Source organism: Neodiprion pinetum, chromosome 5, assembly GCF_021155775.2.
Source record: "Neodiprion pinetum isolate iyNeoPine1 chromosome 5, iyNeoPine1.2, whole genome shotgun sequence".
In the NCBI taxonomy this organism is placed as follows: Eukaryota; Metazoa; Arthropoda; class Insecta; order Hymenoptera; family Diprionidae; genus Neodiprion; species Neodiprion pinetum.
In genome coordinates, this window is record NC_060236.1 from 20,552,887 (window position 1) to 20,576,216 (window position 23,330).

Below are 23,330 nucleotides of genomic sequence, written 5' to 3' on the forward strand. Positions count from 1 at the left end.
CCCCAATGGCGAAAGAAAATACATACAGTGACATTTTGTATAATGTGTATGTACATGTACGCAACGGGATACTAAAGTAAAATCGACTGACTTTGTACCGGGAAACTAACTATTTTGCTTTAATTTTATTATGATTATTCGAAGGTTATTATCCTTGATATTGATGCGATACAGATCAGTGATTTAACGGCGTTGTACATTGTTTTTATTTATTTACTGAAAACTTACAGGTTTTTTTCATTTCTTTCTTCAATCATCTTCTCTTAAAAAATAATAACGTCGAATTTAGAATCGCAACAATTTTTGAGTATCTATAATAAGAGGAAGTTATCACTTATTCCTTGCAATTTGTTGGGATAATTAGTATAATATTATTGATAAGAATATCATTTAACGATTGTTAGAAAAATTATCATCACTCATTATGGTAATGATGGTGATAATAATAACAGCAATAAAAACTTGTGTCAACTCATTAAACCAACAAAATTTGCAAAAAGGGATTCATTATTATAATTAATTAATAGCTTTGGCGGTTTACATGACTCCTACGCGCCAGTCTAATACTGGTATTATAACAAATGTTAGGTAATATAAAATACATGATATTGTAACACTTGGAAAAATAAAATTATTATTACTATACGTTTTTTTTTTCTTTCTTTTCTCCGTTTTCGTTTAATACCAACAATATGATGTAATCATAACTAATATTGTATGCCTATATTGTATGCACACATAAACTACATAGTTGTAGTCTCACCGTAACTTGCTTTGCCTTATTCGTAATATTAACTGTAACTATAATAATTCTTCTATCAATTAATTAACATGCACAAACACGATATGGAAACAAATCGAGAATGAACTTAGGAGATTAAGGAAGAAAAGTAGTCACACGTTATAATTGTAACACTGTAATTATCGGATTATAAGGGAGCAATTTTTTACACTGTAACGATTAAAGTAGGAAAAACAAAAAACTAAGAAAAGGTCAAATTGAAGAGAAACGGAAAAGAATTTCACAACTCTGCGCCATTCTCGCATTTGTTTTTTCATTTTTTTTACCCCACATTTAGGTGGATGTGATTATTAGGAATGATATACGTAATATATAGGAATAAACAATTTGGCACGTTTGTATCCAAATGCTCACAAATATTTCAAGTATTGCTTGTACCTATTGCATAAATTTTCGATACATACATAAGAATTAGGAAATATGAAAATAAAGATACGAAAATCGCAACAAAAAACCCTGTTTACAAGGCGATATTATAGGTATGTATTTAATTATCACCAAGTAATAGGTATTAATTAAAGAAATATATTCATCATAAATAACTAGTAAGAAGTGATAAGAGTGAAATAAAATTAGAGAAAAATACAATTTAAAAAGAAAAGCAAAAATCAAAATATCTGATTATTAAACTATTTTACATAGGAATGTTATGTAACAAAAATGGAACGAGATGTGTGGTTGTATGTATTTTAAAAGCAGCGATAAGAGAAAACATTGTAACATAATTATATTTGAACAAAAAAAAATTAGGAAACCTGTCGCGGACGATTTCTTGTCTTTTTTTCCTCAAATAATAACAATATGACAACAAGGGAGAAATCGATGTTTTCCCATAAATCCTGTTTTTTTGTCTTCTTTTTTTTATATTTCTCAATTTTTTAGCCAGTTATAAAAATGAGAAGGAAATAAAATATATCCGAAGTATGACAAAAATTATACCATGTACGAATAGCATAGTTACTTTTATCCTATGCATACACATGAACGTTGTGTGTGTGTATTTCCACAATGCAATCCATCACATATCTGTATAAATATATAGCTAACTACATGTATATATATAAAAATTTTAATAATAAAAAAAAAACAAAAAACTTGTAACGTAGTAACGGTATTTAGAAAAATATTTTCCTATACGTATATCTATATTGTTTCGAAAACTAACGCCTAACCTGCTTATATTTATTCAACAGATAATACATCATTTTTATTTTTATTATTATTAGTATTAAATGTTATATAGGTATAAAACGACAGTCTACTAAAGAGGAAGTTTTCGTTTTTTCGTGTAAAGCGTTGGTTTTTTTGTGGCAATTTAACGATTTTATTATTCTTTTGCTATTCAAGCGCGCGCCGTGGCTTTAGTCACGATAGATACTATCAGTTTTACGTTAAGCAACGTGAAATAAACCCAGGCTAATAACAAAGTCAGTTCATCATATACAATATAGCGTATAGGTATAGAAACGCGAAAGAAAAAACAAAAATAATAATGGGAGAGTTAGCAGTCTGTCCAGGTTATCTTATTCACTATATAATTACCCCTCGTTCTCTCTCATCTGTCTTTTTAGTCAATTTTTACAACACATTCATATCGCGAGTTACTATTTATTCACTATGAATGCAAAATTAAAAGGAAGCAGGGTAAGAAACAAGTTTGCAGTGCGTAATACAAAATCGTCACCGGAATTAAAAGGACAATAAACGCGATTACGGAACATTATTGATTGAGTCAGTCGTCAGATGAGATAAGAACGGAAAAATAAAAATACATAGCCCCACTAAAGGATTCTCAAAAACAGAGAAAAATTCGAAAATTCCGAATTCCGATCACAGCTTTGCATAGTGAAACCACGATGGTTAAATACAATAACACGCTAATATTTTGTTAGCATGAAGATCTCACCTTTTACCATTAGTAACAGTTCGCAATTTCTTGCAACCGCTTCTGTCATCGTGTTCAATGAAAATAAAACACGAGAAAAAAAAATTGCGAACATAGTCCATGTCGAGTAAATTTTTTCAGTCACCCCATTATCTCATCCTTCGATGGCTGTTGCTCTCCCCTCGGCTATCAGAAGCTTGTCCAAGTAAATGTCCGTTTCCCCACTGACGTCTATAAGTTTCAATCCAAGTACCGTGTCACCTGGAGATAGTTGATCAGGTCCAGAATCGACAACAATCGAGACGAAGTTTCTCTCGACTACAAGTTCTTGGAAACGCAGACAATCCTCCACCGACCAATCTATGTTCAGTGGCTGAATTCCTGCAAGTTTTATTCAGGAAATTGAAGATTTTAAAACATCGAAATTGCACGGAAATAGAACTGAAAACAATGGAAAATTTGAATCCGGTTTTGAGGATTCAAAATTCAGAATTTACGAACAATAGCCCGACTGTATAACTGAATTTGTAGGGATAGATTGATAGGTATTCTAACAGCTTTTAGAATCAAGTATTTATGACTAGAGTGTGGATTTGAAATGTTTTGAGGCATGGTTGTATTTCAAATCGCGAAAGCAGTTCAAACGAAAGCGTCATGGATTGAGATAGAAAAAAAAAAAAATAAAGAAACCAATTGAACATGATAAAAGCGCGAATGCTATTCACGGAGTCACATGAATTGAGAACGTTGCGGTATCTAAATAGAAATGAATTGATAGAAATGTAATTTTTCAAAACGCATGACAACTACATACTAGGTGAATCTAAACTTGTTCCACAAAATCGAACAAGAATGGATAGACAGGATTGTAAATTACAGATTAGATCAAATTAGAACTGCACTTCAGTTCGGAGGAGTAAAAATAAATAATGGGAAGAAACCAAAACATATAAAAATAATTCAATCAGATTAATTCTGTTATCATGAAATCACGGATTTCTTATGAAGTTTGGATTGACAGGTATGAAAATGAATCTGTTCTAATACGTTTGAATATTTTTTCAATGACTGGGTCAAAAAATTTCTCAAAATAATCCAATTCGCATATTTCACTTACCCACAAGTCTGGCTTTGATCGCTTGATATGGCAAATCAAGAAACTGGCGTCCCAGCGGCTGCAACTTGTCTGTAGAAAGAACAGAGAAGTCCCCGAAATCGCAGAAGTAGACGGTAACCATTTGGTCATTTATTATCTTGGATACGCATACCCTGAAATAACGGATAAGCAGGGGGATTAACTTTTTTGATGATGTTAGAATTTATAAAACTATCTTCGGAAAATTCCTTCAGAGCATTTCCAAAGCATCATTAAGTCGAAAAATTATCTGCAAAATATTCACTCTATGTAGCTTTTTTTTATACAACTTCCCGACAATTTCCGTGTCAAATTATTCAAAGTATCAGTTATTGCGCCAGAAATTATTGAATAAAGGCCAATATTTAATGAACCACAGATTAGTCCGTTTTATTTATTAACTATCCCACGATCTTTCCTCACCTGTAAAAATGACCGTCGAAATGCTTGCCAGCGTACAAACTTCCTTCCTTGATTGAATCCGACAGTGGCGCAGATCCCATATAATTAACGCAAACTTCCTGGAGCTGGACCATCATTGCCTGAGATAAACGAACAGATTGAAAATTTAGTGTTGTTATCTTTCAGTTTCAAGTATTTTTTGGATCTTGCATGGTCTGAATTCTGCAAATCAGGAAGTACGAAGTTCCCCCCCAAAAAAAAAAAAAATACAACACCCATTTTTTCCTGCAATTTTGGCAGTTAGAGCTCTTGAAATATACTTTCACATTCAACTAAATTCCAATAACTGAGAATTCAAATGCTATAACTTCAATTACCTCAAGATGCACCCTGTCGTCATAAGGTTGAACCGTAAAGTTTCCAGGACTGGCTGCCATCGTGATATGAACGTCGAAGTAGCGACCGAAATCCGGTATCACTGGCGGTTTCAAATTCCTCGTCACCAATTCTCCATCACCGGCCGCACTGTGCCTCGAGACAGATCTTTCGAGTCGTTTCTTAGGGCGCGTAGTATTGTTATTACCATCCCCGTTGGACCTGTAACAAAGATACAGAAAGAAAAATTCAAGCATAAAAATAAACTAAAAATAAGCTGTAACCGAGGAATGTATCTTGCTGTTTTTGTGCAAATTACATAAATTACATAATTAGACTTAAAATGATCGATTTCACGAATTGAGTTCCAAAAAGAAATTGGTGATATAAATAGAAGAGGAATAAAACATGGAAAAAATATTTTATACATAGTATTACTCACCCTGCTAAGTTCGGGTCCATGGCTAATGTGCTGTTTATTGATACAACTATGTTGTTCGGCTCACAGCGTTTGACAAGCTCGACTATCGGAGGACTTGACGCTAAAGCCGGGGTGATGATCTTCACCAGGATCACTTGATCTGGTGGAGCAAGCAAAGTCAGTTTCGTCGCCATTTCACTGCTAAACATTGCCTCTGGAATGTTGTGCAGTCGTACTTTGAAGGCCTGAAGAAAACAAATTCGGGATTAAAAAAATAATGTATATAGGTATAAAAATAAATTTAAGGGTTTAAGGCTGAATGGGCTTGGATCAAAAATTGAAAAAGGAGAAAAAAAAGTTCAAAAAATTTCCACGAACGTAATTTGTGTTTATTTTATCAAACGCTTTTTTCTCTTAAGTTAACTTTTGATCAAGACCGTGCGCGACCCATTCATTCTTGAACGTCTTTGATTTGAGACCAATTCATCCTGTTTGCCCGATATAATCTACATCTAAAACTCTGAATCTCACCTGATAAGGATACTTCGGAAGCACTTCAGAGAGTTGATCGAGGGCGAGAAGGTCCTGTTTCTTTCTGACTATGATAGTTTTGCCGAAATCGACAAGAAACACGTCGACCCTGTTGTGAGCTTCGATGCTCGCTACGTTTCCTCGGTACCAATTTCCGTCCTCCACACATCTGACTAGATACAGTTTGCTTCTGTCTATATTCTTGACTTCACTCCTCTGTATGTCCTCACTCGTGAGACCCGTCTGTATCAACGTGTTCATTAGGCTTACGAGGTACTTCATGCTGTCCGATTTCACATGCAGATACACGTCGCCGCTCTCAGTCACGTGGGACACGTAAACCTCGGAGACATGACCCTGGTGGAGAAAAAAGTCGTCAAATGAAATTTGAAAAGGGTCAGAAAAACGTGAAAAACAGGAAATCTACGCTGACATTTTTTCCGTAAATGTTTCATCTTGTAATTCGGACCAAAACGGACGCTTAGTTTTTTTTCAGATTTTTGTCACTAAGCTCGACGAGATACGAATTTTCGAAGTTGAACGAATCTAAGTTTTTCGTGCGCGTAGGTAAAAAAATCCGTAACTTGCATACTTTTTGAAGTGCAAATTTCGTTAGACTTGAAACTCTTGTGATTGATTGCACAATCAATGAAAAATTAGTTCAAGTAAATCGACAACATTGTCTGGTAGCGAAAATTCAATTTTTCTTTGTTTCCACAACCGCAAAATTGAAAAAAAAACCGCGTTTCGTTTCTCGAAAAATTGGGATCTCCAAGTGCGTTGATACTCAAAGTTTGAAAAAAATCACTCGGATTCACCACAATCTGTACTACACATAACAAAATTGACGAGATGATCAGTCCACACAATGTGGCTAAAACGATGTAAAACGATGTCTCCTTACCTGATTCAGCTTCGGAACAAGTATATTTTCGCTAATCTTGTTGAACAGAAAATCGTTCAAATTAACCTCCTGCTCTTTGCTAGTGTCGTAAAGAATGACAGACGCAGTCACTTCCTCCCCAAGCTCTCGGCTCAGGACCTCAGCAACGAGTATCTGTCCAAGTAAAACTTCTTCCAAGTACTCGATCACCTCGGCGCAATCGTTGAACACCTCCAAGTTGGCGAGCGTCAACTTGATGGCCTGGAAAAGTGAAACAATAACAAACGACGAGTGAAAAACCTCCACGAAATTCAAAACGGTTCAAACAAAATATTTTACCTGTGCAGGAATTTTGCAGAACTGCTTTTCCAACGGGTAAAGTTTGCTATAATGATAGGTGTCGTCATCTCCGTGATCAATGAAGAAAACCACGGCCATGCCAGTTTTCGCGTTATATTCAAAGCACTGAACTCTGTGCCAGTATTCCTCAACTTGAACCGCGTAATACTTTCCAACTTCGATGTCTTTTACTCCCGGAACGTTAGAGATCTTTTGATAGTAGCTTTCCAGCTCGTTCAGCATGCTTTCAATTCTATCCTGAAAGGAAGAAGGAGCAGAAACAAAATTGAGTGCGACAAGACTTTTTTTCTTGTATTGTAATTTCATATTATTCTCCTTTTCGGGATTAAAGGATGTTTATTGACACTCAAAATGCTTCATATCTCTACTCACGCTGTACTCTTCACCTATCAGCCGCGCCCAAATGTCTGTCGTGTCTAAAACGCAAGTGATGCAAAGATCCCAGTACTCGTCGACAGGTGGTTTCAGAACTCCAGGAACTGGAGGACCGATAGGATTTAGCTCGATCTTTTCCACCCTGGGTGATATCGCTTCTGCTACCTTTGGAATAGAAATATACAATAGACAGGGGGGAAGAATTTAATAGTATTTAATTTTCAGTATTTTGAAACAACTATCATGTTATACTGTTTCGTTTTACCGCATACGCAATAATTTCAAGATGAAATTAAGGCAAACCAAAGTATAATAGTAATAATAATTACTTCCAAACCCGCCATACCCTTTTGGGTATGTCCCCATAAGTAAATAGCTTGTGCGCGGTTAAGGGAGGGATATATTAGAAACCAACATTATGTGTCTGCAGCCATCTTAAGATGTTCGGCAAAAACACCTGCATTCACATCAGGGACAAGGAAATCTGCAGACAAACTTGCCCAGTAGCTGGATCGAGTTCAAACCTAAGCTCGCAGATTCGGCACCTGAGAGACTTGATCCGTCTTACAATTTATGAGAGTTGCTGCTCAGCTTCTCCTGAACAGGCTGGAAATTTGAACTCAGTTCTTCCCGTTCCGCAATCTTAGACAGTACATGCTGCGAAACTATGATCGGTAGTTAATCAAAATTCGAATCGAATAACCAAAGGAAAAGTAGTAACAGAGGGAAAAAACATTTCTTTTAGTGTTTTTAACGCCAGTAATAGCGGACAGGAATGAAAAGACATCTTTAATAATAGATAAAAATGGTACTGAGCAAATCTTAACACACAATCTAAGATATCAGTAATTTGAGAAAATTTTTTTTACACTCGGAAAGTTCTAGGAGTTACAACTCTGGTGTTTTTGATCAGATTGTAATGCTTTTGGGCTTTTTTTAGTGATCATAAATTTTTTAATGTTGACGTGTGTTTGTAATGCAGATTGTTCCTGTGCGGTTGTGTCAGCATACAGATAATCCCTTCGGTTGGGTTCTGCTAAGGGTAGAGTATAAACCTCATATGTGAATTGTGTCTTTCATTTTTTCGATGGCTTAGTTATTCATTAATAACAATAAAGATCTCCATTATTATTTTGGAAATAACATAAGCATTTGCATTAGTATGGGGTCATAGGTTGCAAACACTTACTTGGTGACCTTCGGCATTAGTTGTCAAACTTTCAGGTTTATAAGTGCTTTGAAATGTTTTTGTTAACTATTAAATAATCGACAGCAATCTAGCGACTCAAATTACAGCAGAAATTCCGATTGGAGATGGTCATTAAGTTAGTATTTATTACAACACGTTGTAATCAGACTCCGTGGACTGTCTTCAGACTACAAAAATAAAACGAAAGAAAGAATAACTTAACGAACTGTATGACTATCCCCTTACACTGGGTAATATTAAACAGAACTAACAATAAATGTTCCGTTTCTTACATTTTAAATTATATTGGGGAGACAGAGTGGAAGAATTTTTCTCCAACTATCGAATTCAAGGTCAGTAACAGTTTGAAGAAGATGATAGAAGAGATTTTAACAATAAATTTAGGACTCAACAGTTTTGTCTATTGCAGCAAATTGTTATCAAAATTTAATTGCCACATTCCAAACAGATCTTCAAGATATAATAATCGTTACTTTTTTCTTTGTGTAACGGATAACAATTCTTCGCTCGTTTCACCATCAGTGCGATTGGGGATCTTTGTAACAAACACATTGATTGGCTTGACATTTACGAGCCAAATCTTTAGTATGTTAAGAAGAAATATAAATGTACGTTTGAGTACAACTGAAGCTTTAAGTAATTGAATCTAAGAATTTGCATTGTACGTCCATAGTGGCGAGTAAACACGTTTAATACTATAGTTTATATAGTGTTGTAATTGGGCTTCTACCATTGATATCAAATAAATAAATAAATATTTATCTCGAGAGTCATTTGAAATAAATTTGTGTCTTTATGGTAGAACAAATGCACATCACAATCACATTTGCACTTTTTACCTATACTACAATATAAGATTTCTAGAATATTTTTCAGACACTTCATAAGGATCTAGTCAGCCATTAAAAAATTCCCAACAACAATTGTTTCGAACGTTTGAAGTACAAAAACTCAATTCAACCTGTCGATTCCTTGATTTGTGTGATTCAAATTTGCATAGAATAATTCACAGTGGAACCTCGATTATCCGAACTGATTGGGACCAAGCCTAGTTCGGATAACCGAATAGCAATTTTTATCTTAGGGGACATATACAACACAAATTTGAATCCACAAAAAATCTGTATTAAACATCGAAATACATATTAAACCTTTTTCAAACACTGAATGCCTATTTTATTGGTAGAATCAATGTTACAAGTGGATTAACGCTGGAAGATGAGAAACGCGCATGTGCTTACTCGAACATGCGTTGTTCTCACAGAAGCACAGCGAGTAACAATGTGAATTTCATGCACAAGAATTTATTTGTTGAACCAAAGTTCGGTAGTTGAGAGTTTGAATAAATCAAGTCAAGGTTTGGATAATTGAGGTCCTACTGTACATTGCACAGCAGAGACATTGTTATTCTTTGCACCCTAAATAAAAGCACTAATTGAAACGCATACCTTGTCTGAGCTGCGATGTTTGGATCGAGGGCTCGGATACGGTAGGCAAAGAATCGTCGAATCGTGGGCGCCTTTCTCCTTGAAAATTTCCGAGGTTTCGACGATTATCTTCTCCCAGTCTTCGGGCAAATTTTCCCTGAACTGCTCCTGGTAATACTTCGGTATTTGGTGCATAAAAACTCCGTTCGAGTGCTCAGCGACTATCGCAACCACACGATCCTTAACCAGATTCTTGTTAGTCGTCTCCGTAAGGCTGGATAGAGGACCGTTTATCTGCAACAATTCATGCAGCGCTTTGGCTGCCACGGCTCGGGTCGCTTCTTCAGATGTGGCTATCTCTTCCGGATAACTCGTGCAGCCGTACGAACCGATCTGAAATCCAAATTGTTTCATTCGAATCGCCTATTCATCTTGGATTGGGTAGTTTTCAGAATAATTATTCACATTAAAGCGAGAGGAGAACAAAATCGACTTAAGTTTGAATTTTTTGGAGATCTTTGAAGCTAGTTTCTAGAATGAAAAAAGATTCCAATAACAAGGGTGAAGTAGAGATTATTGGTACATTAATGAAGCGGAGAGATCCTCACCTTTACTTTACAGTAGAAGAAGGAACCTTGTCGTTTTGCGGAGGACTTAACAACCTTGTACGAGGGTTTCGGGAGCTTCATGCTTTGCGCGTAGATTTCCAGCTGCTTGCACGGATTCTGATGCTGAGAATTTAGAGGCCACATTGTCTTGACCTATAAAAACATTTCGCGGATTGAGCGGACGATCAAAAATAAAGCTTTGATATGAATGAATGGGTTTTGTACAATCTGAGATGAAAATGGCAAAGGAGTTAAAACTATTTAAAACATTTTTACAAGTGCAGTTTGTGTTACTGATTCTAAACACGAATGAAAGGACATTCCTGTTATTCAGTAGATATGATTTTAAGCGAATTCGATAAACCCATAAACTATGATACCAAAAATTTGAAGAAACCATCTATGATCAGAATATTGAAAATGCATCAACTTTTGTGTTCTCGACCAGATTCAAACATTTTTTAGCTTATTTTGCTTGTTGACCAGACCCTTTCAAATTCTGTGAAAATAATAAAATTCAAATAATAAAACCTTTCCTCAAATCGTTCATATTTCAACTTCCCAAATTCAAATTTACTCAGCATCATTTTTACAACTCAACGATCGACAATTCGACAGATCGAGACTTAAAAATCGGACCATAAACTAAATCCTTCATCTTTTAGCCGTGACTAAACTTAAAAACGAAATAAAAAAACCTCCTTACCTGCAAAGTTTTTGGTGTTTCAGGTGGGGTCGAAGAGGCGACGCTTTCAGCTGCGGCAGCAGCTGCGACTAGTTGACTGGGCGAGAGCGGTGAAAGAACAGTCGGTGGACTAGGGCTAGTCTGAGGCTTGAAGTTGAGCCGGTCGCTGATCGATTTCACAATTTTTGACTGCGTTTGAACAGGTTTCGAATTTTTCTCCTGGATGGACAGGCCCAGTTTCGGTGGAATCAGAGGTGTCGGTGTTGGCGGAGTGCGTTTCTCACTGAGCACATTCTGCGTCGTAACTTTATTCTTGTACGCGACAGTCGGCGGCTGATTTCTGGTGTTCAAATTCGCCGATTTGTTTGCCATTCGGTCTGACAATTGCTGGAAGTGAGAATGAAACGAAATGGAATGGAATAGAGCGGAATCAAATAGTTTGTCGCAAGTTTTTATAATGAAAGAGAGAGAGACAGAGAGAGGTGATTGTGCGTGTAAACGAGAAGGACCAGGAATTAAGAATAATGCAATCTGAACGAATTGGATAAGTGAGAAAATAGAATGAATAGTTTTAATTCGTCAATTTAAGAACAACAGGAACGAATTTACTACTCAAACTTCAAATTGAATGCTTAAAGCTAGTAAAAAGAGTAAAATACGAATTAGATAGTAGGATCGAGTGAAAATATAAAATTTTTGAAAAATATCATCAAAGCCGAGAGAGAAATTCTTAAACAAAGATACAAGAAAATCTTAATTATAAAGAAAATATTACTCTGTTACTAACAGCCCTTGGCTAGTACGAAGAAAAAAGCAGAGGGTTCTCATGAACTATGTAAAAATATGTTTAATTAGTTGTGTTGATGACTTAAAAATTAGACAGCCTTACAAATGCCAAATGAAAATCTTTTTTGGATTTTGCGTTTTTTCACTTCAACCGTGATAACTTAAAGGCTCTTGCCGGAGATGAAAATGTTGACTGACAAAAGATTCCGAAGACGTTTCTCAACTTCATACATGTGCACAGATTTTGCACACCAGTGTAGGTTGATTGTAAGAATTTTGCACTTTTGCTGCACCCTATCAGACAGGTGATGACAGATAAACAAAATCAAACCAATGAATCAAAGTATACAAAAGCCCAAGAAACAGGGTGAAAAGTGATGTGAAAGAGAGAAAATAGTCTGATGTTACATGAAATTCGGTGGGAATGATATAACGAGGCGATTTGCAATAGCGTGGATGATCATTTTTGGCGGAGTTCGACGGAACGATGCTTACCAAAAATCGCAGGATGTCTTCTCGCCCGGTACTAAAATCTGGCAAATTGCAAAAAAGTGTTTCTAAATAGTGAAAAAACGACGCTTGTGTGCGGATAATGAGATGATTTTAAACTTAATTATTCTTGTGTTCTCGTGATAATAAATACAATCGTTTCAAAACTGACCAGAGATATTTCAACACCGTAAAACGCCAACTTTGTAGAACTGCAAACACTGTAGTTTGATAAATGTGATTAGAGAAAAAAAACTTTTCAAGTAAAATCATTAGTAAAACTAGATATCCACCAAAGAAACGGTAGGATTTATCAGGGAACTGATTCATAATTAATCCAAAACTCTTGTACATATGTCATTAAAAGTCTCCTACACACAGCTTAGCGTCGCTGAAGATGCTAAGCGATTTGTAGTTTAGGTGATAATTGAGGGTGTGAATAGGAGTAGAAAAAAACTGAAAAAGAAATTGAAATTTGGGTATTTATGTCGTATAATCAATTATTCAATTCGCTTCAGGTTTGTATTATTAAAAAGTATATAGATCAAACTTCATTCCCAAACTTTTTTGTTAGAATTAATTTACAGGAAGTAATATTATGGATGATTACATCAACTATTTCCCTCAGTGACATTTTTTGCAACCCCAACGATATTTCAAAGACGGCTAAATCAATTCACTTCATCAAATTTAGAGACAGTATTTTTATCCCACGTTTTCACTTTTATTCAAATCACCATATTTCTTCTGTTAATCAGGTAAAAAAAATAGATTCTTCACAAAAAATCATGATTCGGCTTGATATGGTTGCCATTTTGTTGAAAAAAAAATGAGAAAAGGAAGTTCCACGTCGTGACAGAAAAGACAAACTACCCAAGAATACTACCTCTCAAGATATCGCAAACATCGCAAAACATGTCACCGAGCAAAATGTCTAATGTTATGGTGACGAGAAACTATGCTCCCTATTACTTGATTTTAATGAGAAAATTAAATAAACGAAAATCAATCTACGTACTTTCGAATAAAACAAACCCCAATCGAATTGTATAATTGGTTATCAAAATATAAATTGCCAAAGTTCACCTACGATTTGAGTCTTCTAATCGTATACACACCCGGAATAAAAATCGTTATGACGATGCTCACCTTGCTCGGAGAGGTTTGCGGAATTCCTGGATTTGGTAGCATGTATCGAGGTGGTTTCTCTATCAGCGGTGGTATAGTTTTCTTTGGTGGATTCTGCATCAAAGGTGGCAAGCTCGGCACTCTAAAGCATTGCGAATGGATCATCGAAAACACAAAAAAACCAATATTAGAAACAGAATATATAAAAGTTTCAGAGATAGATACACATATATAGTCAAACTTATATGAATTTAAAGTAATTTTTTCAAAAAGAAAGAAGCTGAAGAAAAACAGCAACGAATCTTTCGACCATGAACAAGCTTTCAAATTATATAATCATCGGGGAATTAAACTCCCATACATGCGAACAGTGGCGATATTTGAAATCTAGTACCTCTGGACAGCTCGATAATTTGTGCTAGACCCTTTTCGCTGCTGCGAGTTCATAGACGGCATGTCGAATTGCGACGGTGTTCTGCCTGACCTGGCAGCAGGTCTTCTGCGTTTGGCGGTCTAAAAAAATTACACAAACAAACACTGAGTTTACTTTTCTATTCCCCATTAACTTATCTGGAGAAAACGAAAGTGAAAAGCAAAAGTCGAACATTTGGCATTACTTTCTAGCCACTTTCGATCGCTAACGTTGTGGAAATTTGTTGGTGAAAATTGAAGATAATCACTCACCAATCCTCGCGTGCGATTCTTGGATGACGAGGACTTTTGTCTTGCTATCATCTGTGCCAGGTGAACCGTGTCTTCTGTCGGTTTGGCGATAATATTCCAATCGTTCCCTCTCTTGGTGATAAGGAGCCCGGGAATGTCATTGAGGAACTCTTCAAGGGACAGATAACCCAGTTTTCTATAGGGTAAACTTTCCCCGACTATTTTCTTATAGTCATCTAAAATGATTGAAGGAGGGGTGGGTTATTTGGAGATAACAACAGCGGGCATTCTGTTTCGATAAAGGAATGAAGCTAAATAAGGAAAAACGGTTATCTGAAACTCAGTGAAATTCATTGACTCTCCACGATATCTTGGTTCTTAAAAGGATAAATCGGTTGAATTGTCTGAACCAAAAGTTAGGAAAAGATAAAACAACCGTTTTCGAAATCTTGTAAAATGTAAAACCGTATCTTCCAATGACTGCAATTCCCCTATATAAGTATACTATAATATAATGGAAGATTTCTGGAATATTCCTCAGTGAATTTGTCAGGATCCAATAAACGAGGAAGATAAGCTCAAAAACGTCAGAATCGATTTAAAAAAAATCTGAGTTTAAGCATTTTGACAGTTCTTATTATAAAACTTTTTCTCCAATCGTCCATATCTTAGCTTGTGTAATTTGAATTTGCTTAGAATTATTTCTATTAAATAGTAGAAAAGTTTTTATTTTCGGGTTCACCAATATTGGCAAAAATAACATTGCTAGAAATTTTTTTAACGATTTTTTCTCTTGTCCCGTAACTTTTGGTCACAATTCTTAAGGTCCATTCATTCTTAATAGCTAAATGGATAAGAATTAACTTACTATTTAATTCAGACAGCGAGACACCGCCTTTAGCTGACAACAGACAGGCCCGTAAGTTGGCTACAGCCTCATCATAGTCAGCATTGTCCCCCATTATTTCAGGAAAATGGTCCTTCTCTGTTTAACCCTCGTCTGGTCCTCGGCTCCGATTTTCTTTCTCAGATATGTCTTGTTATTTCTCCTGAAAATTAATTTCAAGAAGCGTTCATCAGAAATAAATTTAACAATTCCAAGGAGTCGAGTCGTGTTTTGAGTCACAGAACTTTAGTAACTTGACGTGAGGAAGGGCGGAGAACAAGTGTGCAGCTTATTCCGCAAAATATTTCTTTTCCTCACTGATATGAGAGTTAAAAGGAGGGAGATAGGGAGGGAAGGAAGTCCTATAAATGAAGTGTTTATGCTTTTACTTTAGCAGTATACATGAGTTGCGACCTCTCAAATTTCTACGGGTCAAGAGGAACAGTAATTCTAGTAGGGACCAGACTGTTTATTTCACCCAGAGATTGCCTCCCTTTCCTCTCCTCTTCTCTCTCCTGCTCATAGTTACACTCTTATGTCAAATGTAAACATGTGCCCACAAGCACGTACATAATTTATGAGGGTGATGCTTTTTTCAAAACAAAAATTTTTCTCACCATAAAGGGTGTCCGTATTCACAGTGACTCAATCATTTTAGATAATTGTAAGATTTTGCAACTTTTTTTACGTACTCCAGATCCAAAGTTGTTATATTTTAGACACCGTTCATGTCCATTGAAATTAATAAGATATTCCAGTTTATTTAAAAGTCTTTGTGCTTGAAATTTTTCATTCGCAAATCCGCGAGATTTGAAATGACTCAAATTCGCCAAAATTCAAAATATTTCGCCAGACAATCCCAGTTTTGCTGTCGACAATGAAATCATATTTTCTATGAAATCGGTATATAATTGACTATTTTCCAACTTTCGATCGACTTTGAAGGTGTTGACTTTGTAGAATTTGTTTATGAGTTTGTATTCCTTCAGTTTGGTTTACTAAATTTCAGATAAAAATCAGATCTAAAGTCGTGGAGTAACGATTTTTTCTCAAAGACCAAACTATCATTGCAAAGTTAAATTATCATTGCAAATTTCAACCTCAATATTTTATCATATAATAAGATTGATAATAATCTAAATTCGCTTCATACTGTTAGAATCAGACTAAAATTTACCCATTACAGTCAAGAACATTTTTTAATTTATACTTTTCAAACAAATAAACGTTTATCTCATATCGTTAGAAAAGAATCATAATTTACGCACTAAGTACGACGCTGCAGTTAGCAAGCAGTCAAAGTTGGCAGCCAAACACGGGAATGCATAGGGGCTATTCCGCGTTAACCGGATCAGTCATCTCTCAGATATTTTTTTAATTTGGCATGTGGATTGTGTAGGGGGAGTTAGATTTTTGTGCCAAAGCGCGAATCTCATAATGCAAAATTCGATTTTTTATTAACAATAACAAATTAGATTCCCATTTTTTTCAAAAATTCATAACTTTGGCAAAAAATTAGATACAATATATTTTTTTTTTCAGATTACGCGGAAAGCTCCATAGAATTTAAAAAAAAATACGAAATGGTAAAAAAAGTTGTTATCAATTGTTTATTTAACAATTAATTTTTCAAAGATTTTTAAAACAGTGACTGAGACGATCAAAAAATTTGTTTAAAATTCTGACATGTTCCTTGAACTGTACTACAACCTGTGAATTAATTCCAGAGGGGTATTTTTCTTCGTTTTCGAGTAAAAAATCATTAAAGGTGTCGATGCGCATGAAGTCTCTACGTAATGGCGGGCGGCCGGTTGCCGTCCACCGCTACCCCGCGGTGGCGTCGCAGCGTTATTTTAGAGTCATTTTCACGATGTAGGACATGATTGAAGAATCTGAAAAAAATACTGTACCTTCACAAGGCCTGCTCAAAGCGATAAGTGAAGTTTCAGGAATGTGTTTTTCACCGTTTTTTTATTACAGAGATTCAAAATAACGGTTACACACCATGAGAGGGCACATAAATGATAATAATTACATAACTTGTTACTTATTTTAAAATAAAAACACATTCTTGAAACTTCACTTATCGCTTTGAGCAGGCCTTGTGAAGGTACAGTATTTTTTTCAGATTCTCCAATCGTGTCCTACATCGTGAAAATGACTAAAATAACGCTGCGACGCCACCGCGGGGTAGCGGTGGACGGCAACCGGCCGCCCGCCATTACGTAGAGACTTCATGCGCATCGACACCTTTAATGATTTTTTACTCGAAAACGAAGAAAAATACCCCTCTGGAATTAATTCACAGGTTGTAGTACAGTTCAAGGAACATGTCAGAATTTTAAACAAATTTTTTGATCGTCTCAGTCACTGTTTTAAAAATCTTTGAAAAATTAATTGTTAAATAAACAATTGATAACAACTTTTTTTTACCATTTCGTATTTTTTTTAAAATTCTATGTAGCTTTTCGCGTAATTTGACAAAAAAAATATATTTTATCTAATTTTTTGCCAAAGTTATGAATTTTTGAAAAAAATGGGAATCTAATTTGTTATTGTTAATAAAAAATCGAATTTTGCATTATGAGATTCGCGCTTTGGCACAAAAATCTAACTCCCCCCACACAATCCACATGCCAAATTAAAAAAATATCTGACAGATGACTGATCCGGTTGACGCGGAATAGCGAATAGGCGTCGGTACTTGCGTGGATAATTCGATCTGACACTTAGAAAAGCAATTTCGATCGGTCAGAGATGATGAAAAAATTTATAAAACGATGAATTTGGTAGTGCATGGATCAGTATGGATAAGCATATGATCGTACAGCAGATGATTGTTTATTAATTATGAACTTATGAATTAATTCGTTTGCTAGGTGCGGAAACATCCGAGGACTTTGAAACTGTGTGAAAATATTCTAGATCGAACCCGGAACACGTTCGAATTTCATTCGCGAGGGTACGCGATCGTTAACTATTTTTTATTAATAATTTACTGACGAACAATTTTGCTGGTAGCTTCAGCGTCGTACATTAAGTGTCCAATCGCTCAAAAAATTTATTTTCTGCTATCGAAAAAAAATAAAAGACTATAGGACGATAAGCATAGTGAATTGACCCCAGAAGGATATCTGGATCTGATTCTGCAAGTTTCAGACCTCTATCTATGTTGGTTTTTGAATAAATCGAAAAAAAACGTCAAATCAAAAAATAACTTTTTTCTCAAAAACAGCTCGACCGATTGAATCGAAATTTGGATACATTATAGAGGTATGTGAAGAGTATACTCGAAAAAAGTAACAGCTCATAATCTTTACAATAATCAATAGAAACAGGCGATTTTGTCCGAAATAATTTTTGATCTCTATGGTAACGTTCCAGAACAATTTTGAAACTAACTTTTTGTTTGTCTTTTTTGATGTAGAATAACCCCTCAAAAATTTTAATTTATCAGAAAGTTAGGCCATATTGAAAAAGAATAAAAACTGATTTTTTAATATAAAAATCAATTTATTTCGATGTTTATACTTTTGAAACAACAGAGACGAAGCTTATTTGATAAATTTATAAGTGCAAGTAACATTAAATATCGAAAACAATGATGTGAAAGCAAATTTTTTTTTTTTAATTAACAAATTGAAATATTCAAAAAATAATTATAAACTATATTGAGATGCCAATATTTTTATTCAAAATATCCTTTGCATTTGAAAACATCAATATAAATATTATTTATCGATATATTGATCCAATCAGATTAATTTTCATTTTTTATATAATAAAACTAGTTTTAATCTTCGTGACTAATCTTTGTCCCTATTTTCGTCAATAACGGTTGTAATCATGTCTTTATTAAATAATGTAGTGAGTATTGCAACAGGTCTAGGAATTTTAGACAGATATCGTCCGTGTGCTAAATATAAAATTATTGCAGCAACATGTGAATAACAACCAATAGTCCTAAGTCCATTTTCACATTCACAGCAATATCTTGGTATTCCACTGCACCCAACCATATTTGGTTTATATTCAATAAAACATCTGTAATTTTAATTTGCGCAATAATTTACATAAGAGAAGTTTAATTAGCTTGAAATTGCATGATTATTGATTCGTGTTCAATAAGTGATAATTTTTTCACTTAATTGTGTTTTTGCAGTAAAAGAATAAAATAAAAATTCGAACAGAACTGAAAAATTTTTGCAAATAGGTAATTGGTCAGAAATATTGTAGGGAAAAGTGGTACCACCCAGTATATTAGGGAAATGGTTTATAAGGGGCAGCAATTGAAAATAAACGATCCCTTTTCAAGACTGCATGACCCTCAAATATTCTCAGAAAACGTGAGTACTGAGCTGTTCCGTTTATTAGTTTTATGGCCTTTTGGATATTTCAGTTTCCCTTCCCCTCCTGACCCTACAGAATAGAAATCCCAAATCTTTTGTACCTGAGGTTAAGCAGGCCTGGGGAAAACCCAAGAAACGGTTAAATTTATGACATCTCTGACCCTTCTCAACCCATTGTTCCTTCTTGTTTTTGAAATCCTAAGAAAACACTTTGTTCTGTACATTTTGGAAAGGGAGGAAGAAGTTTTTTCCTGCATATTTCTCCATTTTCCTTCAACAGTCTTGTAGTTAAATTTGCATGATTATTGATTCGTGTTCAATAAGTGATAATTTTTTCACTTAATTGTGTTTTTGCAGTAAAAGAATAAAATAAAAATTCGAACAGAACTGAAAAATTTTTGCAAATAGGTAATTGGTCAGAAATATTGTAGGGAAAAGTAGTACCACCCAGTATATTAGGGAAATGGTTTATAAGGGGCAGCAATTGAAAATAAACGATCCCTTTTCAAGACTGCATGACCCTCAAATATTCTCAGAAAACGTGAGTACTGAGCTGTTCCGTTTATTAGTTTTATGGCCTTTTGCATATTTCAGTTTCCCTTCCCCTCCTGACCCTACAGAGTAGAAATCCCAAATCTTTTGTACCTGAGGTTAAGCAGGCCTGGGGAAAATCCAAGAAACGGTTAAATTTATGACATCTCTGACCCTTCTCAACCCATTGTTCCTTCTTGTTTTTGAAATCCTAAGAAAACACTTTGTTCTGTACATTTTGGAAAGGGAGGAAGAAGTTCTTTCCTGCATATTTCTCCATTTTCCTTCAACAGTCTTGTAGTTAAATTTTTTTCTCTATTTTCAAGGTGCAAAGTTGAATTTGCAATACACAAGTACATCATTTTACCTTTTTTTACAATTTACTATATTTCGAACACTCGTGAGAATGCAAATTAACGATTTTTCATAAAAATGCATCGGTAAATTAATATGGCAAACTTCCAACATGGTGCGAAAAATTAATCACAGATCTCAAAATGTACAAAATCCAAATTTTTCGTTTAATATTTTTTTTTTTTTGGAGGGATAAAATCCACATTGCGTTTTTCTAGAACTTGAAATAATGCAGGATGCAATATTTTTAAAACTATCCGATTAGAAAGCTTGTTCCGAAAACGCAACGACTCAGAATACAATCATGAAAATAGTTTCAATCCTGTCTAATTTTTTTCTAATTACATTTCAGTCATCATCAAGGGTAAAATTGAATCCTTTTTTTTTATATTATCTTGACATCATTCGGAACAGACTGTCCCATTTCAAAGTTTTCTCTCCTTTCTCAAGACAGTAAATCTAATTCATTGCGACAAGAATAACACAAATATTAGGTATCATTTAAATATGCATATACAAATGTGTTTGAAAGACAGAAATGTAAAAAAAAATTAGACAAAGGCCAAGGGATTCTTCAAGGAGGATATGAAATGGATTCTGTGAATATTGCATTCTATACAGAATTATACTCATTAGTGGTAGGTATAAAATTTTGACGTTTTTTTTTTATGCATCAAGTATTTTTATTCTTCACTTAACGAGAAGACATCTTTCTATTTTTGTATATATAAAAAAGATAGGGGAGAGGGTGATGATTTCTGATTAAAAAAAAATACTTGCTAAGGATTTTTTATTTCATATTTGTTTGGTCGAGAAGTTTATTGAAAGTGATAATGCAATTTTCCTCTCTTTTTGAGTAGTTCTATACAATTTTTTTTTTAAACATTACAGATATTCAAACAGGTAACATTGGTAAACGATAATGCTATGAATTAATAATAGTGATTGAGAGAACAATCATTCGATATATTCTTGTAACTTGGGAAAAAAAAGAACAAAAATACAAAGTATAAAACAAACCTATACATGAATGAGAAGCTATATCTTGGTTTTCTCCTTCTTGATTTCAATAAGTAGTTGCAATTTTCGTGATAATATATTTATATATCTATAGTAATAATCCTAAGAGAAAAAAGACAAAAAATGACAGAAATAATTAATTTTCTATTCGAAAACATCAAGTATACAAATAATTGGAATGACAATGGCAGTAACGATAGCAATAATTGTGCTGATGAAAAATTCGTCCAATGGTATACAAAATATGAGTAACAATTAGTATATTCCGATTGAATAATCACATATTACATGCAACGAAGAAAATAAATCATAATTTAAGGTTTATTACAAATCGTAATAGTAAATTCATAGAATTCATGCCATTTCTTTATTTCTACGTGAAATAAAAATGTATTGGAGTGTTCTCCTTTAGAATTGTATAAGGAATGGGGCGGTTAGGCCCTTTTTGAGCTACGTCGACTTCGATATTTAGAAATATATACAACGTCGAAATCAACAATAATACAGAATAAGAAAAAGACAGACCCGTTCTATTCACGGCTACCATATGTAAGCAGCAGGTATAAATTCGAACGTGTTTAAGCTAAGTAAGAGTACGGAGTGAAATTCGCGCCCAATCGGAACAGTGAAAGAAAATTAACGTTACTACTCTGATTATAGCTTTACAATCGCCATTATGATTATGATTATAACATTTTTTCCCCAACGAACGAAATTCCACACAGCCACGGTGTAAGAATAAGGCGGCATATCGTCGACGTAACGGCAAAAAAAAAGTAGATATAAGAATGGAACGAATTGAAATTTCGAACTATCCAAGAAAAAAAATATGAAACGTAATAATTTCCAACACGTTTCCCGCGATCTTCAATCCATTTTTATCGGTTTTGAGAACACATCTTTGTTATTCTTTTTCTACTTTTATTATTGCCGTGTGGCGGTTTTTCTAAGCGACATCTGTGTGTGCGTCTGCGTTAATGTAATTGACGATGAAAAATATAACTACGATATGCAAATGGCAAGAGAGACCGTGGGCAAGAGGTATTTTTTAGCCGCTAAATTTTCTACGGAACGAATGGTCACGTGAAAATAGGCTACGTAGGAAATATGTCGAAAAAAAATCCACGGAAGGGTGGTGAGAAAATAGAAAGCAAAGCCGAAATCCGCGAGAATTAGGTTAACAGGCAATTGTATGTAATAATGAATACTCACACAACGCAGGGTGATAAATTAATTTGGTCCACTGTTCAGAAGAACGGTTATTGATGTAGTCCGAGTAGAACAAGAATTTATCCAATCAACCGTTCAGTGGTAACAGTTGGCAAAAGTCAAACAATGCGATCACCCGAGGATTCTGACATTCTCACGTCCCGGTATTTACCGTTTTCGCAGCAGCTCCCACTGCTTACATATCATTTCCGGTTTCGATCTCCCACCATCGCGATATTTCAAATGAGGTTATTCTTTTTTTTCGCGAGGAACGCAATTTAGATTCCGTTTGCTTTTTTTTGCCATTTTGGTATTTCTTTTTCTCGCCGTGGTGTTGTGGAACACCTTTAACAGACATTCTTGCGTCACTGCGTAGTTCATGACTGCTGTGAATTCCGATGCCTAACTAGACGCGACAGCTGTGAGCTGCCTGAAGATTACTGAGGGTGGCTACAACTTATCGGACAATTTCTTCAACAGCCTATTTAATGTGGCGAATTTTCGCTGATATAGCAGAGACGATGGAAATTACAATGTTTTTCATTTATTGACTGAATTTTCACCATGATTCCGAATTCATTTATAAAGTCGGTAGGCGTAGGAAACTGTAATTATCTCCGCGCCGCAAGCATACAGCGTCCGGTGAAAATGAAAATAGTGCCTGAAAACAAGCGCGTAACAGTCGCGTGGCCAATAGCGACGAATTTTGGATACGACGCGAGTCGATTGAAATGGGATTAAATATTTATTGATGCTTGTAGAGTTGATGGAAAACTGATAAAACAAATTCAATTGCATTAACAATTGTATCGAGAT

The 23,330-nt window shown here is 34.9% G+C and overlaps 1 protein-coding gene across 2 annotated transcripts; it reads right to left on the reverse strand.

Moving 5' to 3' along the window:
* Nucleotides 1–98: 98 nt before the first annotated feature.
* Nucleotides 99–22,846, reverse strand: tapas. Of its 2 annotated transcripts, XM_046625567.2 has the most exons (17): nt 22,518–22,846; nt 15,034–15,214; nt 14,187–14,401; nt 13,897–14,015; nt 13,524–13,644; nt 11,121–11,486; nt 10,415–10,567; nt 9,828–10,199; nt 7,167–7,334; nt 6,774–7,031; nt 6,456–6,695; nt 5,552–5,908; nt 5,042–5,265; nt 4,602–4,821; nt 4,246–4,364; nt 3,805–3,956; nt 99–3,068 (listed from the first exon to the last, which is right to left on the reverse strand). In XM_046625567.2, the coding sequence occupies exons 2-17, from the start codon at nt 15,125–15,127 to the stop codon at nt 2,842–2,844; spliced, it is 3,405 nt and encodes a 1,134-aa protein (XP_046481523.1). In that variant the 5' UTR covers nt 15,128–15,214; nt 22,518–22,846; the 3' UTR covers nt 99–2,841. The 2 variants fall into 2 exon arrangements, with proteins under 2 accessions (XP_046481523.1, XP_046481524.1); XM_046625568.2 differs by lacking the exons at nt 13,897–14,015; nt 14,187–14,401; nt 15,034–15,214; nt 22,518–22,846 and adding an exon at nt 12,381–12,418 and having other exon boundaries at nt 13,524–13,621.
* Between the last annotated feature and the right edge of the window lie 484 nt (nt 22,847–23,330).